General features: G+C 36.0%; 1 protein-coding gene and 1 long non-coding RNA gene across 2 annotated transcripts; one reads left to right on the plus strand and one right to left on the minus strand.

The window, feature by feature from the left end:
* The first annotated feature begins 25 nt into the window (after positions 1-25).
* LOC137013326 (uncharacterized) lies at positions 26-15,131 on the plus strand. The gene is made up of 3 exons (XR_010893697.1): positions 26-136; positions 1,661-1,792; positions 15,039-15,131. It is a non-coding gene; the product is annotated as an uncharacterized lncRNA (long non-coding RNA).
* si:ch211-282j22.3 (ER degradation-enhancing alpha-mannosidase-like protein 3) lies at positions 6,552-22,585 on the minus strand. Its single transcript, XM_067377018.1, has 20 exons — positions 21,933-22,585; positions 19,549-19,594; positions 18,452-18,552; positions 17,693-17,732; positions 17,478-17,590; positions 17,132-17,285; positions 15,727-15,861; positions 15,527-15,632; positions 15,309-15,406; positions 15,072-15,197; positions 14,771-14,854; positions 14,560-14,643; positions 14,256-14,380; positions 13,988-14,153; positions 12,196-12,347; positions 12,007-12,127; positions 11,101-11,277; positions 10,853-11,018; positions 10,573-10,764; positions 6,552-8,447 (listed from the first exon to the last, which is right to left on the minus strand). Exons 1-20 carry the CDS (start codon positions 22,076-22,078, stop codon positions 8,245-8,247), a joined length of 2,535 nt encoding a protein of 844 aa, XP_067233119.1. The 5' UTR covers positions 22,079-22,585; the 3' UTR covers positions 6,552-8,244.
* Positions 22,586-22,781: the final 196 nt, after the last annotated feature.

The raw sequence follows: 22,781 nt of genomic DNA on the forward strand, positions 1-22,781 counted from the left end.
AGGAGGGAGGAGGAGGAGAGGGAGGACCTCCGCTTATAAACACGCTACAGGAGAGATTAGAACAGCTACATGCAGCAGCGGGAGGATGAATGAGCTCGTGACGCAATGACGCTGACGTCGGTGCTTCTTCTCTCAGGTGAGGGAACACGATGTTAATAACAACATAAAAGAGGTTTTCAGTATAAAAATGTTATCACATTATAAGTTGTCACAGTGGGAACTTGACATTAACATCCTTAGAGTACTTTTTAGTAAAATGTAAATAGTTTTGAAGTAAGTTCTGTTTTAATCACACAAAACTACTGCTTTTTGAGACCTTCAGCCTTAAAGGGTTAGTTCACCCAAAAATTATTTATTACTTATACCGTTCCACACCCGTAAGACCTTCGTTAATCTTCAGAACACAAATTAAGATATTTTTGTTGAAATCCGATGGCTCCGTGAGGCCTCCATAGGGAGCAATGACACTTCTCAAGATCCATAAAGGTACTAAAAACATATTTAAATCAGTTCATGTGAGTACAGTGGTTCAATATTAGCCACGATAATATTTTTGGTGCGCCAAAAAAATTTAGTACTTATTTAGTAATGGCCGATTTCAAAACACTGCTTCATGAAGCTTCGGAGCGTTATGAATCTGCTGTTCGGAGCGCCAAAGTCACGTGATTTCAGCCGTTGGCAGTTTGACACGCGATCTGAATCATGATTCGATACACTGATTCATTTATGATCCGAAGCTTCACTGTAAAAAATGACCGTGATTTTAACAGTAAAAGACTGTAAAAATGCTGCGGTGAAAAACTGTCAATTGGTTTACAGAAAGTTTCCGTACTATAAATGTTGAATAACTGTAATAGAACGGTACATTTAATGTAATTTAACGGTAAAATACAGTTAAATTCACAGTTTTTGGAAGTGAAAAATAATTCCAATTCTTTACAATTCCAATAATAACAATTCATTGTAAAATTTCCAGTGAAAAAACGTTAATTGACATTCCCACAATTCCCTGCGTGACACTTCACATTTGATAAATTTTTGTGGAAATAACTCTGTTTCTTCTTAGTTTTTCTCAGTTTTTTCTAATCAGTTATGTACTTTAGGGTTTTATGTTACATCTAATGTTGTTAAATTAATGTTTATTGCATTTTTAAAATGTCATGCATGTTACCATGATGGTGTTTAGTGTGTGTGTGAATGACACTGTGTGCACCTTCTATATATTAGTGTTGTCCTTCTCAGCTTGTGGGAAATCTGCTTGTGATGAATTTTGATTCATTAAATGACTCTTATCAGTACTGTGTTTGGTGACTGTCATTGTATTATAAAAGTACAAAACAGATATTAGTACTTCATTAGGTTGGTAAATTAACATTATATCAGTTAATGCAATATGTTATTTTACCATAAATTTAACAGATTTTTTTTTTAAGTTGCTACTGTATTTTTTACAGTAAACTTCTGGCAACCACAGCTGCCGTTTTTTTACCGTAAATTTTACTGGGATTTTTTTTACAGTGTTCCTTAATCAGTGTTTTGAAATCGGCCATCACTAAATAAATCGTTTTGTTTTTTTGGTGTACCAAAAATATTCTTGTCGCTTTATAATATTAATATTGAATCACTGTACTCACATGAACTGATTTAAATATGTTTTTAGTACCTTTATGGATCTTGAGAGAAGAAGTGTCATTGCTCCATATGAAGGCCTCACTGAGCCATCGGATATCAACTAAAATATCTTGTGTTCTGAAGATTAACGAAGGTCTTACGGGTGTGGAACATTATGAGGGTAAGTAATAAATGACAGAATTTTCATTTTTTTGGTGAACTAAACCTTTAACCCTTGTTACAACTTCCTCATATGACAACAAGTCAAGCCCCGGCTGCTTGGATAGTGTTTTTCTGACTCAAAGAGTTCAAATTTCTTGCTGCCATTTTGAAATCTTAATATTTAGATTGAGTACAAGTTAAAAATGATTCATGTGCTCTTGTAGTGTTTTGTATTATTACTGTATATTTCTGGTATTTTAAAAAGAAACAGTACTAGTACACCAGTAGCTATAAACAGAGGTGTAAAGAGTAACTGAAAACCATACTTGAGTAAAAGTACTGATACCTTACATTGAAAATGACTCCATTACAAGTTACAAGTAACCAATTCCAATACGACTTGAGTAAAAGTCTTAAAGTATCTGATTTTAACAGTACTTAAGTATTTTACTCATGCTGAATGTAGGCTCAAAGATGCTCTAGTCCTGAGAGACGTGCCAGTAAAAAGAAGAAACAATTGATTTGTAAGATGAGAAATCAAGTTTATTTTCTAAAATCAAAATAAAACTGAACACCTCAATGTTGCAATAAATCAAGGTCGACACAACAACCTTTTAAACGTCTACAAACTCTCAAGGCTCAGCTGAGCTCAGGTGCACAGAAAGGTCACAAGTAAACCAATATCCTTCAAAACAGTCTTGTCAATATAGCGGATAAATAAAACAATGTTAAGTAAAATTAAATAGTCAAAGACTGTATGTGCTGGTTTGAGCCTCATCACCAGCTGCAGTCATTTCCTCATCTAATAAATAAAAAATCAGCGACTACCTGCTAATGCACTCACATTCACGTAAAGTAGCCTTGTTGACAAGTTTTGGGTGAGTAAAGGCAAAAGATATAGTACCTTCAATGCCCTTAGACGGCGATATTGCTTCTATATATCAGAAACAAACTGCTGCAGAAAAAGTTAGCTGTCATGAAAAATGTACTTTGTAATTGCATTACACATCCCAAATGCAGTGGATTAAAAAGTACATGTACTTGCTCAAAAATGTAGTCAAGTAGAGAGTAAAAAGTATCTTTGCTACTCAGTACAACTACAAAGTAGCCAAAAAGATACTTAAATACAGTAACTAATTACATTTACTCAAGTACTTTACACCTCTGGCTATAAATGCGGTTTATTAACAATTCATAATAACAATAATAACTTGCATACAATATTTGTGTGCACATACAGATTTATATATATATTTTTTCTTTTGCATATCATTTATTTTTTGTTTTACACAGTACATTTTTATGGAAGCCCTTAAATGTGAAATACCGGTGAAAAAAAGAAATCATCTATACATCAACAGGAGATGGGAAAAATGGTTTGTCAAACTGTTTCAATAAAACTGAATCTAGAAATACAAGAAAAAAGCATGTAGGCAGATTGTGTGCGAATAATGACAAAATTGCAAAAGAAAAAAGATAGAATCACTGTCTGTTGGTGTACTAGACTCTCTAACATTATAAAATATTTTTTCTTTATTGAAAATCAACTGTTAAGGTGACATGGAAATTCAGATGTCATGCTTGTGGCACCTGGTGGCCAAAGTCCATACATGCAAATTGTCAGGGAGCAATCATTTTCTTTCTCATGTGTTGCCTCTTGAGAAACTCTATATGAAGGTGAATACAAACACATTTTAAAGAGAAAAAAAAAAATATATATATATATATATATATATATATATATATATATATATATATCCTCTCTCCCCCCCCCCCCCCCCCCCCCCCGGGAAATAGGTATAAAGTTAGGCAAAACCATTTTTTTTTTTTTTTGGTTTTAATACTTAAATATTTTCATCTGCACATAGTAATAATCAAAACAGAAGGTGGATGCATTAGTTTCTGGCTCCCATTCTGGGGTATCCAGGGCTGTTGCAGACAAACAGCTCAATGTCGTTACCTGAGTACTGACAAAGATAATAAACATCAGAGATACAAACCTTAAAGACACAGGAGAAATCAAATGTAACACTGATAGTGAGACTTTTTTGTGTGTTTTCAGAAGTGAATACCTCAGTTTTGAGGGTCCTGTTCAGATTGCTTGGGTTACAGGTACACGGTCTGGATAGCGGGAATTTATCCAGAAGAGGAAGAGCTGCTGCAAGCCAAGAGATTCAAGACAGTACAGACATGAATTACTAAGGAGGCAATGATAACTATGCTATGACATCTAACAGAGTGAGGTTCAAACCGTACGTTATAGTGCTGAGAGAACATACACTATATTGCCAAAAGTTTTGAGACGCCTGCCTTTACATGCACATGAACTTTAATGACATCCCATTCATAATCCATAGGGTTCAATATGGAGTTGGCCCACCCTTTGCAGCTATTACAGCCTCAACTTTTCTGGAAAGGCTTTCTACAAGGTTTAGGAGTGTGTTTATGGGAATTTTTGAATTTATATGAGATTTGACTGCACACTCACTTACAAAAAGTTTTCATTGACCAACGTTTCGGCACAAAGCCTTTGTCAAGGTATATGCCTTGACAAAGGCTTTGTGCCGAAATGTTGGTCAATAAAAACTTTCTTGATTATGGGAATTTTTGACCATTCTTCTAGAAGCGCATTTGTGAGGTCAGGCAGTGATGTTGGCGAGAAGGCCTGGCTCACAGTCTCCGCTCTAATTCATCCCAAAGGTGTTCTAGAGGTCAGGACTTTGTGGAGGCCAGTTAAGTTCCTCCACACCAAACTCGCTCATCCATGTCTTTATGAACTTTGCTTTGTGCATTGGTGTGCAGTCATGTTGGAACAGGAAGGGGCCATCTCCAAACTGTTCCCACAAAGTTGGGAGCATGAAATTGTCCAAAATGTCTTGGTATGCTGAAGCATTAAGAGTTCCTTTCATTGGAACTAAGGGGCTAAGCCCAACCCCTGAAAAACAACCCAACACCATAATCCCCCTCCACCAAACTTTACACTTGGCACAATGCAGTCAGGCAAGTACCGTCCTCCTGGCAACTGCCAAACCCAGACTCATCCATCGGATTGCCAGACAGAGAAGCGTGATTCGTCACTTCAGAGAACACGTCTCCACTGCTCTAGAGTCCAGTGGCGGTGTGCTTTACACCACTGCATCCGACGCTTTGCATTGGCCATGGAAACCCGTTCTCTGAAGCTCTCTACACACTGTTCCTGAACTAGTCTGAAGGTCACACAAAGTCTGTAGTCGGTCTGTAGCTATTGACTTTGCAGAAAGTTGGTGACTTCCGCGCACTGTGTGCCTCAGCATGAGCTGACCCCGCTCTGTGATTTATGTGGAGTTGATGTTGTTCCAATTGCTTTCACTTTATTATGATACCACTAACAGTTGACCATGGAATATTTAGTAGTGAGAAAATTTCACGAATGGATTATTGCACAGGTGGCAACTTATCATGGTACCATTCTTGTATTCACTGAGCTCCTGAGAGCGACCCATTCTTTCACAAATGTTTGTAGAAGCAGTCTGCATGCCTGGGTGCTTGATTTTATACACCTGTGCTATGGAAGTGATTGGAACACCTAATTCAAATGATTTGGAGGGGTGTCCCAATACTTTTTTGCAATATAGTTTATGTGGCGCTTGCCTCTGGATGTTTTCAGTCTTGGTAGAGAAGGCCAGGTCGGGAGTGCAAGGGAGGCCTGAGGCTTTTCTACAGGGCTTCCTCTGGTTCGTTTTGGTAGTGTCAACTGCAAAAGCATGATGCCAGAACCAAAATAAGTGCTTCAACACAAGACTAACAGGAATGAAAGATTGTAATTCTCACTGTTTTACACCTAAAGTAGGACCTGAAAGTGTTTTGAGAAGTAGATACCTCAGTATTGCTTGGGAAAGATGTTAGCATTCTGGATGGTGGGAATCTGCCAAAAAGAGGAAGAGCCACTGCAATCCAAAGAGATTCAATCGAAAAATAAATAAATTGCCTGATTGCACCAAGTGCAACTCTAAATTGTATAAGGGAGGCACAGTTTCCATGAACATGATACGCTATCTAACAGTGTGAGGTTAAAATTGAATGTGTTAGTGCTGAGATATATGAAAGGAGAAATGTGGAACACTCACCTCTGGATGGATCCACACTTTGAACAAAAGGCCCAGTAGAGTGCGCAGGGGAAGCGTGAGGCTTTGCTACAGCGCGCCCTCTGTTGATCATTTTTAGTAGTGCCAACTGCTAAAGCACAATGGTTACTATGTTTTAGTCTTAACAACGATATAAATTTTATCTCCGATTTTAGTAAATAAGTCCAACTTTTAGCATAACAGAATAAAAGCCATCCTTAGACAATTAATTAGCCCCGTACAGCTTTACCTATGGCTAGGCTAATCTGACAGAGATTTGAGTCTTGTTAAATAAGCAAACATTTTCTTACCGTTTCCTTGCGATCTTTTTTCTCCGAATTAGGCCTTTTGTAAGCTAAATCAATAAAATAATAATAAAAGAGTTTAAAATTTAACATTTGCTCCTTAAAACAGGAATAAAAAGAAAAAACGTACCCGAAACTCCCTTGCAAATCATTCCTCTGAAAGTAAGATTTCAAAAAACATTGATATAGAGTTTGTACTGAAGGTGTATTGAGTAGAAATGTAGACTATACTACTTTACCTGACGGACTGGTTTGCAAGACTCATAATTCTTCGACGTTTTAACGCTAATTCACTCAAAAAGATATGCAAAGCTTAAGCCTTAATTTGAACATTAGATAAAATGTTCAGAATATTCAATGAGTTCTGTATGACGCCACAGTAATCGAACAGGATACCTCAGTGAAAACAAATCTATTCGAAAACCCAGAGGAAAGAAATATAATATTGTACACAAAAGTATTATAAAATAAAATTAAATCATTAAAAATGATATTACAGCAAAAACGACACACAGTAGGGTCATAACTTGATTTTAATGGCAAGTACTAACATTTCATCAGTCAGTACAAAAACAGCTATTAAAAAGACACTATAAAAATCTCGTCCTGTCACGGCAACAGAATATATTCATCACTTTGGCCCTCAATAACAAGCATCTTCATCTCAAGTATTGTATATAAAATATCTTAAGAAATAAATATATTCCCATCTGATCTGTATTATGCCCACACAATAAAGTAAATCAGTCATAAGCCCTTTGTGAAACAAGAGGTACACAGGTTGACATCCTTTTGAAAACAGCCGTTGTAATTAAGACATGAAATAGAAAGGTTTAGGGCTGAACCGTTCTCCACATGCTATAAAGTGACAGACTGTATTAAAATAAGAGTATTAAACGTTAAGAGTTTAATTAACTATGGAGTCTGAGCTACAGTATGGCTGTGTGAGACAAACTTGCATTGCAATGAACACTCAATGCAAAAGCTACCCTAATTATGATTCATTTCAAATATTCTAAGACAAAGTGAAATGTAGAAAGCAATAAATCTAGTATAAGCAACATCTCCAATGTGATGGTGAAGCTGCACGTGGGACAGTGGGGGTTTTCAGAAATTGCAAAATTAAGGACACATATAAGACTAATAATCATTTCTTTCTCCTTGCACAAAAACATGTAATTATCACTATATAATCTGTGTCCTGGGCCTTTATGACAGAGGCGTTATGACGCATATTTTGCGGTAGAGGAAAGGCCAGCTCTCTCAAAAATCTTCCTTGACCAGTCTTGCATGTAGGCAGGACAAATGCGTCGGCAGCAAATATGCACACACACATACAAATACACAGATTAAGTATTGGCACATGAGGAAATGCACACTATCTGTGACATAATGATAAAGGCACTGTATATGCCTTTCACATACACACATGCAAACATGTTCAAGTCATAGTTTGTTGATTTCCCTGATGTTTCTGTATTGAACACATGGTAAACTATGTCATACTGGTTCAATCTCCCTCATTTAAACATCTTCTGCAATAACTACAACACTGTTTTTTGGGGGTTTGGTCATAGGAGCCCTGTGTTATAGATGTCCTGAAGCCACTTCAATTTTGAGGATGAATTAAAAACACACAGGACTGAGAACCTGTGATCTGCTGTGAAAGAAAAAGACAAAGAAAATCATTCAAATCAAATCTGATCCACATCAATTGGTGTGAGAGACCATCTTGTACACCTCTTTAATTCCAAAAGTGATTGCTTTTCAAATGTAGACAACTGAGAAGAATCTACACCAACTACCACCATATCAGTGAGATTTGCATGTCACACCATCTCGCTCTGTGAAGATCAATATAGTTCCAACTATGCAAGATAAGACCATCTTAATGGGGGGGGGGGGGGGGGGGGAATTATTTTCCCCCATGAGGAGATCAGATGGTACAGTTCAGGCTTAGCAGAAACACCATAGCACAGCCTGCATTTTCTGATCTGAGGTCAGTGACGGAGCAACAGCCCTGCGTTCTGCGGAGGGGACCATGGTCACGGATGATCCCGCTGTCAGGGGCTGTTCTCAGGGTCTTTCTGTGTAAAGGTGCAAGTCTTCTGGTTGTCTCCAATCAATGACGCAGCCTCAGTGTCCCTCTCTGTGGTGCTCTCGCTTTGCTCTAGCACCAGCTGGATGGTAGTGCTTTCGGTCTCACCCTCAGCAAGCTCTCCTTCCTTAGCAAGACGGAACTTAATATTTAACTTCTCAGGTTTTTCTACAAGGAAATAAAAAAAAAAAAAAAGAATTCAAAGAAACTTGAAATTGGACTTGAAACTAGAAATTATATAGCAAATGGTTAATGAAAATAATGGATGAATATAAATAAAAATTTTCAGATACAGAAATTTTACAAAAACAAAACAAAACAAACATACAAAAAATTATTTTGTCCTTTGTTATTTGTTTAAGATTAAAACCACAGAAGGCAGCAAGATTATAGGACACTTACACTTTCACTTTAAGACCAAATGCACAGATCCAACATATTAATACACATGCTTTCTCAAATGTTTGTTTCCTTAAGACATAACTAGCAGAGACAGCATTTTTTGACATAATTTTGTATGACTTTTTGGAATTTTGTTCGTTCAAGTGGAAGACGACGCTAAACGGAGCCTAATCCAGCACTAAAATATCTTAATTTGTGTTCTGAAGATGAATGAAGGTCTTACGGGTGTGGAACGGCATGAGGGTGAGTAATAAATGACAGAATTTTCATTTTTGGGTGAACTAACCCTTTAATAATTGAGCCCCCATAATAACTGATAATTGCAAATCAGCATATTAGAATGATTTCTGAAGAATCATGTGACTATGAAGACTGGAGTAATGATGCTGAAAATTCAGCTTTGCCATCACAGGAATAAATCGCATTTTAATATATATATTAAAATAAAGTTATTTTAAATTATAATATTATTTTACAATATTTCTGTTTTTAAAATCTAAATTCAAATAAATAAATAAAAATCAAGCTAACAAATTTATCACTCACCATCTCTTTGTTGCTAATAGGGTTGCACGGTGTACCGGTACTACGGTAGTATCGCGATACTAAAGCTTCAAAATACTGGCGATGCCATTGTATTTTTTAAACGGTAGTATCGTCAGTACCGTAAGGAATGTTGTATGTGTGGCAGGTACACTTCAATTGAACATGCATGCCTGCAAAAACATTACAAGAGACTGCCGTTGACTGTCTGCTGTGCCCTGTGTAGTAAATGCTCTGTAGAATTAGCGCCTTATTGTTTCCTGATGCTTCAGTTAATTTTGCAATGAGATAAAGTTGCGCTTGTACGTTGTTGTTCGCAGTGCATTTTATCTGGAGAAAGGGTCTGAAATTCACTTAATTAACATCATAAAATCTTTATATAAGACTGAATTCTTTTTTCAGTTTTATTCAGTTTTTCCAATGCTCATTTGACCACTTCTGGAAAAGATTAAATAGTTTGTTTCTAGAAACATCTTTGCGAACACGATTCAGACAAATGCAATTCCATTCATCAATAAGTTATAGCGGGTTTGCACTCGGTTCTTATCAGTCATATCAATCGTGATTTTATAATTATAAATGTATTATATGTTTTAATATACATACTGCTCTCCAGTCAGGGTTAGATATCAAGATAGGCTGGCAAAAATGCTCCTGATAGTTCGTGACACGAGCAACAGCGCTGTTTTGTTTCGTTTCTAAATGAATCTGTTATTGAACAAATTGGGCGAGTCACTGACTCACTAATCCATTCATTAAGACAGTCATTTGCTTCGTTCTTGAATGAATCAGCCGTTTTGAACGAATCGGTTGAATGATTCATTGACTTAATCATTAACACTTGCTGCCACCTACTGGCGACTTTAGTCTCCCATCTAAAAGTAGGCCTATTCTATCATTTTTTACCATCTAAAAGTAGGTCTATCATTTTTATTTCTATATTCAGATTTTTATATTTGAAACATTAATATCATAACATTATTTATGCAATTGTAATTGAAGTGTAAATGCATAAATGCTACATCATAATGTCAGTTCATACAGCTTCTGTGCAGTGCTAAGATTTTATTTACAATGATTCATTTGATTGGTAATAAAAGCCTGTTATTCATTCTCATTAATGAAGTATTCAGAGAAAAATCTGGTCTGTTTTCATGTTTTTATGAAAGTTTGGTTCATTTTGTATACTGCATGGTATCGCGATACTACTTGGTATCGTGATACTTCAGCTGGTATAGTATCGTAAGACATTTTTATGGTATCGTGACAACCCTAGTTGCTAATAAGTGCCACCAATGACTGCCTGCACTATTTTAGAAGTCAACCAAAAAAAAAAAAGATCAAATACCTTTTCCCAGTTGTTTCTCTTTGGGGAGCAGGAGGACATCCACGTTGTGATGTTCTTGCAGAGCAGCAGTGAGTGTAGCTCCCTCTTTGCTGAAGAGGAACACCAGGGGAACCGTGATGTCATCTGTAGGTTCTCCATCTCCAACCATCTGGAACAGTGGCGTCTCAGCACTGCTGCTCCCCTCTCTGTGATCTGTGAGAACATTCAAAACCTAAGGGTCCACATTCTGAGACAGTGCAGAGAAATCATGTGCGGCAAGTAATATTACACTAGATCTCACCAATGAAGATGACTCCAATGGCTCCTGCTTCCTGCAGGCGCCGAGCTTTAGCAGCAAACATGCAGTCTCCTCTAAATGCCAGTGCTATGTGTCCCTGCAGCTCTACTGCATTCTCAATGGGACCACACGCCATGTAAGGAACACTCTTCACAATACTACCTTTTACCTTTGAGAAGTCAGAGAGCCGACAATGAATAATTGTGTTAAATGAATGACATGAGGTCAAGACGTTTCCATACGAAGCTTACCCCATGCTCTTGTTTGGTAAGATCCATTCCAAACTTTGCAGGACCAGCCGTAAGGACTGTTCGACCCAAAAATGGAGGGGAAATGAGCTGCACAATCAGTGGCACCACTTCCTCATGCTCAGGGGTTTGGCTCACCTCAGCAACAAGCTTCAACTTGAACACACCCTTCTGAGAGTCCTATGGAAATCATAGATTGTCCAACAGTTGGTCACAGTGTTGTTATTGTTAACTAAAACTATTAAAAATCATTTTACTTAATTGAGATAATGCTGAAATAAAATAAAAAAATATATAAATATTAAATTACAAACAAAATTGGAAATGTTGCCATGGCAAATAACTGAAATTATATATATATATATATATATAATTACAGTAAAATTGTGAAATATTATTACAATTTAAAAATAACTGTTTTCTGTATTGATATATTTTATAAAGTAATTTATTCCTGTGATCAAAGCTGAATTTTCAGCATCATTACTTCTTCAGTGTCACATGATCCTTCAGAAATCATTCTAATATGCTGATCTGCTGCTATATTTTATTAATACACTAAAACAAATTATTCCCACTTATAGCTAGTAAATTTCACAAATAATTACAAAGAAACAAAAAGTAACTCATTGAATTTAATGTGAAATTTTGAGGTAGAAAGACTGAAAAGTATTTTCTTGTAAAACAGTCAAAATTTCACTTTGATTTTTTTTTTCTTTTTACAGTATACTAAAATTACTAAAACAAAAACTAAAGCTAAATAGAACTATGTAAAAAAAGAATTCTGTCAACAAAAAAATGAAAACTGAAAATATAAAAATAAAAGCTAATTCAAAACATTAATAAATACTACAATGGTATATAAATAACTGATTGGTCTACTGAAACGAATAACTCTTGCAGATTCACCTGAGATGCTGAGCCTTGGCTTGCGGAGATCAGCTCAGTGAGAGGCGTAAGAGAGATGCCCATGCTTTTCAGAAACTCGACTGGCTCCAGGCCAGTGTCATGAAGAGGCAGTTCAATTCCCCTGTGATGAAGAAAAAGAGGAGTTATGCTCATTTTCTTGTCCATGTAAACCTGTAGCATATGACTCACCTGACAGATGAGGCCTGCTGGGCTCTTCCCACACCGGTGAGGTATTTATAGCCGTCTCTGATAGTCTTGGCGAAGGTGGGGTTGTTAGGGAACAGGGTTTGAGCACTGGGGCACGAGTATGAAAACAAATCATCTTCATGAGCTTGAGGTTCCTGAAAAATACACAATAATGTTGTGACATATTAGTTACTAACTACGATGGAAACACATTTACCAAATAAATTCCTTGATGTGCCACAAAAAAAAAAACTTATGTGATTGCATACTTGGCAAATCTCATTGCACACCTGTCACTAGGGCTGGGCGATATATTGCATTCGATTGTCACGCGCATTTCGTCAGTAAATCTGGTTCCCTGATTACCGCTAAATCGCCATCACCTGCTTTCAAATGGAGCGGCATTTAATAGACAGAGCCGTAGTTCACTGACAAGCCACGCAATATCGCGTTCATTATCGAAGGTGATTCATCGGTGATATGAACGCGATATTGTGCAGCTTGTCAGTGATCTACGGCTCTGTCTATTAAATGCCGCTGCATTTGAAAGCAAGTGATGGCGATTTAGCGGTAATCAGGGAACCGGATTTACTGACGAAATGCGCGTGACAATCACATGCGATATATCGCCCAGCCCTACCTGTCACCATCTCAAATGTTGTTTTAGTCATTCTGCAATGCCTGAGCCAAAGTCTGTCATCAAAATAATTTTGTTTAATTACCTCAGACCTGTCTCACAAGATTGCATTCCCAAACATTAGGCATCTGAGGTTTCGAATGCAAGTAACTTGTCTTTTGAAAATCACATGTTACAAAAACAGCCTTCTTCCACCTCAGAAACATTGCTAAGCCACGGAAACTCACAAAACTCTGGGCTTCTGGTTGTACCTAGGATATCTAAAGCCTGGGATACACTGCAAGATTTTAGCAATCCTATAAGATCATTACAAATCACGCTGTGCGACATGGATCTATTAAACTTGGGTGCGACATGCATGTAGACTGTACGATGATAACACCTATTGACTCGTAGGCTACAATGCAAGTTTCTATAGAAGAATAAAACAAAAAGGATCATGCTGAATCACATTTTGGCAGTTGCAGTTTTTGTGTGCGCTGAAAAAAGGGGAAGCGGCGAAAGAGCAAGGGAAAAGAGCTTGAGGTAAGCAGTTTTAAGTTTTAGCGCCATGTCACATTGATTTCGTGTCAGGTTGTAGCAGCAAACACATTGTCAGAAACGCTGTCAGAAAATGACGTTGGCCATCTTTGGTCTCAAGACCAGGTAAACGGCCGTCTTTGAACCTCTCTCACTGTACAACATAGGACCACCGATTGAGAGCCACGATCACAGGAATCGCCACGATTGTTTCATGATGGCAATCTTTCATCTGGGACAACCAAAAATCGTGCAGTGTGTCTCAGGCTGAAGTCTACTGAAGGAGGGAGAGCATTTTCACATTTGGCTCCTATACATTGGATTAGCCTTCCTGATAATGGGAATTGAATTGAATTTACACTTGTCTAGTTTCCTTTGGAATGCATCTCAGACCATGTCCTGAAGTGGTTAGAGCAGTCGGATTTAAACCTGTCTTGAAAGCATTTCAGAGGGCATTTACTCATGATTGGTGAAAACGCATGAAGTGACCAGGTGTTAACAGACCCTATGAAACAACAAGAGTCCTTATGGGATTTTTCGGATCCATAAAAACTCTTGTTCCTATGACTGACCCCCAAATGATGATCTAGACAGAACATCAATTTGCAGTGTCGTTCGTGAAAAAAGTTGAGCTCTTACCGTGTTGTTAGTATGGCAGGAGGGCTGGGACGTTGATAGAGACACTGGGAGCAAATGAGCCTCAGTAGTGAAAATATAGTCATCAATGTCTATGGGCAACTGACTCTTTTCTGAGAAGAGCAGGTAGAGATACTTAAACATCTCAGCCAGGAAGAAGGAATCCATCCTGGAAAAAAACAAACATACAAAAAATTGTACTACAGCTGTATCACTACTGATTTACCCTTTAAAAATTAATCTAGATAAAGACGACTAATAGGGCTCCCACCTGTCCTCATGCGTTCCTGTCCTCACATCCTGTACGGCAGCGAAACCGCAGGGGACCCGAGCGTGAGCATTCAGCTTCTCCACTATAGACTGGCCCACTTTCAAGTAGTACGGATCACCTGTGGCCTAGGAATGAGGTGGAAAATGTTATGTATTGTAAAAAACCTGAAGGTAGACAAAATAACTAGTTTGACAAGACAGTCCTTAAGCTCTGTTCACACTGACCACGAATAAATCTGCACTGTTGGTTGCTAGTATGCACTCTTATTCAACTGTTGTACTCAACTATCAGCTGGTATACTTACTTTGTAAAGGAAATATGTGCTCTCAGCAAACTCCGGTCTCAGCGGGTGCTGCCCCCAGTGAACTCTGAACTCGGTGGTAAAGGCCTGTTAAACATATGTAAAGACATATGTAGGATTAGTATTGTAAAATACAATAATATTAGGCTGTGATGTCTGTAGATTAAGGATGTTTAGGTTTAAGTGACTTGTAATGCAGTCAATTATTAATTACCTCAGGGAGAAAATTGTGCTGTTTAGTCACTTGGTACAGCATCTCATGTGTCTCTATGGCAGGTTTCAAATCTCCTCTCAGAACCTGAAAGATATTTTGATATATGATTCAAATTTTCACTTTAAAATTAGTTTTTTGTGCTTTTCCCTTTGCAGTGAGTTGTAACCCAAGTCTAAATGTCAGCCAATGGCTTTGTGTTGAGAACATTTACTAAGCATATATATTACAGACTGATCCTGTAAATTCAACAATATCTCTATTTTCTCAGGGAACATGAAATAAAAAGGATGAAACAGTGAACCTGTAGTCCAGGGAAGAATGCGAGCAAGGAATCCATCCAGCTGCGCACATTTACGGTGGGGTTGTGCATGTGCACATTGAGCAGCAGAGGAGGCTGGCTGATGTACTTCATAATGGCACTGTAGTGCTGTCACAATAAACAAAGACAAAGTCACATGTGCAGATAATGGATGTAATAAAACAAGCTCTGTTTGACTAATAGAGGTTTGATTATTTCTGAAGAATAAAGAGTCCTTACTGTGTTGAATCTCTCAAGGTACACCTTGTCCCCGAGAAGAATATAAGCTTTCATCAAGTATTCATAATAAGAGTCAATTCCAGCGCCAACGCCGCTATCTGTCATGAGAAGCAGAGAAGGTACAGATGTGAAAATCGTCTCTATAAGAGAGGTAGGATTAGATGTGTTCAAGTGGCCGTGTAGGGGGTTTTACTGTGTGAATGAAGTGACAACCTTACCCCTGCGAACCCAGTCTCCATTGTGGATGTTGATCACGGTGCCGACAAGGTCACTTCCTCTTTGCCTCTTTTCCCAGAGGACGTCCATAGCTTTCCTAGCGTGTTCCTTCATAGATGCAGGTTGAACAACTTCTTAGACACACTTCTCACTGTCTGGGTCTTGATCTGTTATTGGTTAAAAAAAACTGTTGGATGTTTACCTCAAATATTGTGTCCCCAGACAGTCGGCTGAGAGCTGCAAACTCCAAAATCATGGTCCCAGCGCAAGCAGTGCAAGTGTCTGACTCAGTGCCTGTACGAGAAAGGGGATTGACGACTCCATAGCGCAAGTTTACCTGATGAAAAAAATTAAAATGCAACAAAAACGTTTAAAAAAAATTTCAGGTCAGGTTATAAAACAAATCATTCTCATGTAGCTTTTGCATATCAATATCAACAAACTTTATTCAGGAGTTAAAGGCAAATAGGTGACTTCCATTCCAAAATTAAACAAATTTTTCTTTTTTTTTAATTTTGCATAGTGGTTAAACATATTGTCCCCAAATCATACTTCTGCATTTTTGCATTGGACGGTTCAATCAAAAGAGGGGTGGCGCCAATATTAAAGGTGCATTATGGTTATTGAAGTTTTTGGCAAAAGGAAACACCATAGCCCTTTTTCTTTAGTCATGTCCCTAGTAAAAAAAAAAACCTTTGATAAAAATATTTTTAAAATGCATTAATTTCGTACTAAGTATACTTTAAATCCTTTAAATATTTATTGACAGACTTATCGATATATAGTATAAAATTATAATGAAACTTTATTTGTAGTATTTCTTTATTACACAATGCACATTTCTTAATATTATACCTTAATAAAAGAGTTAATATCACTATTTTTAAGGACTGTATGATCTTTGTATAATATCAATCTTTAAATGCAAGATATTTAAAGTGTATCTAAAGTATACTTGCAATAGTTACACTTTAGCACACTCAAATATACTTAAGTATATCTTTAGTTGAACCTCAGCACTATTTCTGCACAATTAAAGTGCATTAAGTACAAAATTAGTTGTTCCAATTTAAGTATACCAGTTTAGTACACCAAAAGTACAATTGCATATATATATAGCTATGGAAAAAATTAAGAGACCACTCCAAGTTCAGAAATCTTAATTTTTTCCATAGCTATATATATATATATATATATATATATATATATATATATATATATATATATATATATATATATATATATATATATATATATATATATATATATATTATATTATATATTATATATTATATATATATATATATATTATATATATTTCACTAGATGTAGCACCGATTTGAAAAACATTTTTGCTTTTCTACTTCATAGACCTTAGTCAGGTTAGATGCCGTATTGAATTTAACACGGTTGAAAACAAGGCTGTGAGGGAGAGACATACAGTCTTAAAACAAGTACAGTTTGTTAAACACAACAATCCATTGAACGCACTGTATTCTATTCCTCACAGCCTCGTTTTCATTCCTGTCAAAAATTAAATAAGTCACTGCTGCCAACAGAAAGAGAGCTGGAATTATTTCAACATCAGTCAACGGTGGTGGAGTTACCCGAGGATAAGGAAGGCCACTGGTGGTGTTAAAGGCAGGCAGGAGGCGGTAACCCAGTTCTTTGGCCATGTGTAGCAGTTCATCTCTGTACCACTGCATCCTCTCTCCACGCTGCTTAAGAACATCTGCCATCACATGTGCACCCAACAAGCCACTGGAAGAACAGGGAGAGGATTCGTCAATAATTCACTTCAAGATGGGAAGTCTATGAGAATATAGCCTGAAAACCTTATATTATTTATATATTCCTGATTAACTTTTAAATTATTTGAAAATACACAAAGTGTTATAAATGAGGAAAAAAAGATGAACATATCCAAAGCTAGAGAACCATCATGATCCATACCCCAGCACACGGATATTGGTTTCAAAGACAGAGACAACTATGTCATTGTCCAGTCTGACATCTCTCACGGTCTTCCTCACAGCCTCCTCAAACTCATCCAGTTTGTTTAACAACTGCACAAAACACACGAAACAACAGTTTAGAAGCAACCATTAATAAACAGCATTACGTTAATTTTTTTTTACATCCATCAAATTTGATAAGATTTAACTCACCACAAGGGTATCTAAACTATCTATTAATGTTAGAGAGAACCTGTAAAGAGAGAAAAAAAAGGTTGTTATTAAAGTCCGCATGAAATCAAAAATCAAAATGGACAACTCTTGTTTTTTTATGGATTATTATACTATTAAGCATAAATGACTTATCTGTGCACATTAGGGGTGTAACGGTACTCAGAAATCATGGGTCGGTATGTACCTTGGTTTTGGGGTCACGGTTCAGTACGAGTTCAATGCAACAGGAAAAAGCAACAAATCCCCAATGCTAGGTAGTGTACCAAGTCGGTACTGACATTTTAAAAATGTGACACTTTGAGCGCTGTTGAGCGGATTCGTAAACACCTCTGATTGGCAATTGTGTTCACATGCTCTTCAGATATGTCTGTGATTGGCTACGGTAATCAACACTTCAAAAACATGTTGTAAATAGACATCAATTATGCTCTTTGTGTACATTCACAATAAAAACTAAACATTAAGCTTTTGTAAAATAAAGAAAAAAAACAGGAAGCTACTTTCTGCCATTCTGGTTTCCTTTACAATTAACAAATTCGAGTCCCACCCTACATTTTTTCTTTTTCGAGAATATGTTTCAAAAACTATTGTAACTTCCGTTTCTGTTAATGTCCCAAGGAATAAACATAGAACTCTTTATTGAAAACTGATCCAAGACATTTCAGATGTCCCAAAAATGTTTATATCAATTTATGTAACTAAATATAGTATTGACTAAAATAGATGAGCTTGACTCACTTTCCCAGAGAGTCATCAATGTCCCCTCGATTGGGTTCCAGCCCTCTCACCCTCCCTCTACAGCTGAGGGGCATCAACTCATCTGCTGGGTAGGCGTAGTCCTGACACAGAATGGAAGAAAGAATTACACATAGTATATTTCATATGAAATAACAGATCTTAACATCTTAACCAATAACAGATGCATTCATTTTCATGACAAACAACTGGAATAGAGGCACAGGTACACAGTTTAGGGCTGTCAAAAGTACCAACTTCGGTAGTCTGTATTGAAATAAAAAAAGAAAAAAAGAAAAAGGTGATGATACCACCATTTACCCTAAGCATTTTCATCGCTGTTTGGCCATTGTTCACGCACTCAACAGATATGTCTGTGATTGGCTACAATGATCAAAGCTTCAAAAACTTGTTGTAAATAGACATCAATGACGCAGGCGTCTATCAGAAGAACCATCTAGGCAATCACACATATCTGTTGAGTGCGTGAACACAATGGCCAATCAGAGGTGTTTGAGAATCCAACTCAACAGCGCTCAAAATGCTAGGGGAAAATGCTGGTATCGTCACATTTTTTTAAATTTCAGTACTGACTTGGTACCGAATAGGGATGTGCAACGATTAATCGTGATTAATCGTTTGCAAAATAAAAGTCTGCGTTTACGTAAAATATTTTTGTGTTTTGTTTATAATAGTTATGTATATATAAATACAGACACATACATGTATATATTTAAGAAAAATGTTAGATTTATATATAAAATATTTATATTTGCATGTACTATAATTATTATATATATGTATTTAAACATGCATATATTTCTTAAATTTATACATGTATGTGTGTGTATTTATATATACATAACTATTATACACAGACCACACACATATATTACGTAAACACAGACTTTTGCTAACGATTAATCAAAATTAATCATTGAACATCCCTAGTACCGAAGTGCTTTTGACAACCCTACTGCAATCAAGAATTATTTAACAACAATTACTTCTAATACCAATTATTTAGGTCCAATAAATACAAAAGAAAAAATCTAAACTAATTCTGAATTATAGACAGTGGGATCTGGGTATTTACTCACCATGTAACTGTTATAGGCGTGATCAAACATCTCTAGAATTTGTTCCCTAAAACAAACAAACAAAGAAAATTGAGTGAGCAGCTGCCCTCTTTTATATCACAGTGGGAAAAAAAGCTATAGAAACTCAATTCAACTGCTACGTTAACTGTTGCTAAAGTCACCAAAATTTGCCTTTTAAGATATATCTTCCACATCTACATTAGAAAAAAAAAAGAAAAAATTATATCACTGCTGTTATATGTGATGTGTGTACATATATAGATAGAAATTGATGCATATATAGGTAAATAGTTTGTGGTCAGTAAGGATTAAAAAAAAGTATTCAGAAAGGATGCATTAAACTGATCAAAAGTGACAGTAAAGACATTTATATTGTTGAGAAAAGATTTCTAAACCATCTGCTCATCAAATAATTCTCAAAAAAAGACAATATCATGGTTTTCGCAAAAATATTAAGCAGCAACTGTTTTCAACATTGATAATAAAAAAAATTTCTTGAGTAGCAAATCAGCATAATAAAATGATTTCTGAAAGATCATGTGACACTTAAGACTGAAGTAATTGTTAAAAGAAAATTCAGCCATGCCATCACAGGAATAAATTACATTTTTTTAATATTTTCAGCATGAAAACAGTTCTTTTAAATGTTAATAGTATTTTACAATATTGCTGTTTCTACTGTATTTTTAGCAAATAAATGCAGCCTTGGAGAGCAAAAGAGACTTCTTTCAAAAAGATTTCAAAAACATAAAATGTAAATATATGTATTTATCTATGGAATATATAAAAGTTTGGAACCACTAAGATTTTTAATGTTTTTAAAAGAAGTTTCGTCTGCTTACCAAGGCTACATTTATTTAATTAAAAATACAGTAAAAAACAGTAATATTGTGAAATATTATTACAATTTAAAATAACTGTGTACTATTTAAATATATTTGACAAAGTAATTTATTCCTGTGATGCAAAGCTGAATTTTCAGCATCATTACTCCAGTCTTCAGTGTCACATGATCCTTCAGAAATCATTCTAATATGCTGATTTGCTGCTCAAGAAACATTTATGATTATTTTCAATGTTGAAAACAGTTGTGTACTTTTTTTTCAGGATTCCTTGATGAATAGAAAGTTCAAAAGAACAGCATTTATCTGAAATACAAAGCTTCTGTAGCATTATACACTACCGTTCAAAAGTTTGGGGTCAGTAAGAATTTTTATTTTTATTTTTTTTGAAAAGAAATGAAAGAAATGAATACTTTTATTCAGCAAGGATGCATTAAAATCAATCAAAAGTGGCAGTAAAGACATTTATAATGTTACAAAAGATTAGATTTCAGATAAACACTGTTCTTTTGAACTTTCTATTCATCAAATAATCCTGAAAAAAATATTGTACACAAATATTTTGTACAATTGTACACATTAAATGTTTCTTGAGCAGCAAATCAGCATATTAGAATGATTTCTGAACGATCATGTGACACTGAAGACTGGAGTAACGATGCTGAAATGCAGCTTTGCATCACAGGAATAAATTACTTTGTGAAATATATTCAAATAGAAAACAGTTATTTTAAATTGTAATAATATTTCACAATATTACTGTTTTTACAGTATTTTAAATTAAATAAATGTAGCCTTGGTGAGCAGATGAAACTTCTTTTAAAAACATTAAAAATCTTAGTGGTTCCAAACTTTTGGACTGTACTGTATATATTATATTATATTATATTATATTATATTATATTATATTATATTATATTATATTATATTATCCCAATATGAAATATATGGAACCCAATAAACATATCAAATGTCCTCTACTGACTGTCCACACCCTGTCTCTGTGAAAAAAAGTATGATAGAGACAGTCCACATCTCAGCGGTTTAAAACATGACTTAGCATGACAACTGAATCATTACACTGAGAAGCCAAACCCTCAAGAGTCAAGAATCAGTTAAGCTGAAGTAACCATTTTGTCAACATCTCAGTGCTTTGTGTCTGAAGCAATCTTCTTCCAGTTCAAACAGAAAACCACTGAAACAATGAGGTCACGTATGGATGTACAAGAGCAAGAAAGAGTAATTGGTGTACTAACATCATTAGTGTCAGACAAAACCAAAATTACATGGAATTAAAGTACAGGTAATGTTTACCATTACATAAAGCATTACAGTGTGTCATCATCTTTAGGCATTCATAATTTGAGTATACAGCAATAACAATGTTTGCCTAATGGGTTTGAATCAGACAAATATAAAAAATACAATCTTAAATGTACACATACCAATAGTACAATCAACATTTTTATCATATGACCTATTATCAATCATCAAAATAACCATGTAAAATCACGTCACACCAGTACAAGCAGTTAAACTCACCTGATTTTGGACTTTTCCTCTGCTGTCATGGCCTGTCCATCTTGACCAGTGACTCCAATCAAAAGGCAGGAGAAGATCACAGCAGCCAGAGCCATGACAAACCCACCACAACTGTGTGTTTCTCCTCTGGTCCAGTTTACCCCCATTTTAAGAGGTATTTTCTTGACGATCTGCTCTTTTAAAATGTATCTAACCCCTCAAGTACAGTAACAACTGCCTGACTCTAGAGGCCTGTCAACCTTTAATCACTTTTTTTTTATCTTGTCCTATGCAGTTCGTTAACATTAGTTGATTTACCATACCTGCCTAAATGGTCGCATTTAATAACCGTCAGAAACAAATTGAGTCAAGTGAATTACTTTGGATAAAAGCGTCTGACAGTTTCTTTATTTATAACAAGCAGATTGTCTACCTGTCAAGCTAACGACGGCTAACTAGCAAACTTCCCCATTAATGTATTTCCCAGCACTGCTTTTGATCTCGTTAGTCCCTCTTGATATTTCTGGACATATATCCTGTCGAACTGACTGCGTCCAGCTCCTAATAATCTCCATCCCATCTTGATTTAGCCCCTCATTTCGCTGAGTTTGATTTAGCCGACTGATGATCAGCCTCATCGGGGCGCGAGCTGATGATTTCATCACCAAGAGCCACCGGACACAGCATTCTGCAGAGGCGGATATTTATTTACTCCACAGTGTATTTAAAAACACAATCGATGAATTTGAAGTGGTTATAAAGCTTGTCTCAGATTATTTTTACCTTAAACGGGTTAAAAGTATATCTATGAAATATTTAATATAAATACACAAACCATTTGTATTTGTAAACCCCGTATTTGACATGGCT

Source organism: Chanodichthys erythropterus, chromosome 22 (assembly GCF_024489055.1).
Source record: "Chanodichthys erythropterus isolate Z2021 chromosome 22, ASM2448905v1, whole genome shotgun sequence".
Lineage (NCBI taxonomy): Eukaryota > Metazoa > Chordata > Actinopteri > Cypriniformes > Xenocyprididae > Chanodichthys > Chanodichthys erythropterus.

Excerpts from the sequence above, each read along its gene's own strand:
- si:ch211-282j22.3 (XM_067377018.1), bottom strand. The coding sequence starts at position 22,078 with ATGGGGGTAAACTGGACCAGAGGAGAAACACACAGTTGTGGTGGGTTT. Across the intron at positions 15,407-15,526 it reads TGGAGACTGGGTTCGCAGGG|ATAGCGGCGTTGGCGCTGGA; the intron begins GTAAGGTTGTCA and ends TTCTCATGACAG. Across the intron at positions 11,278-12,006 it reads GCCAAGGCTCAGCATCTCAG|GACTCTCAGAAGGGTGTGTT; the intron begins GTGAATCTGCAA and ends TGATTTCCATAG.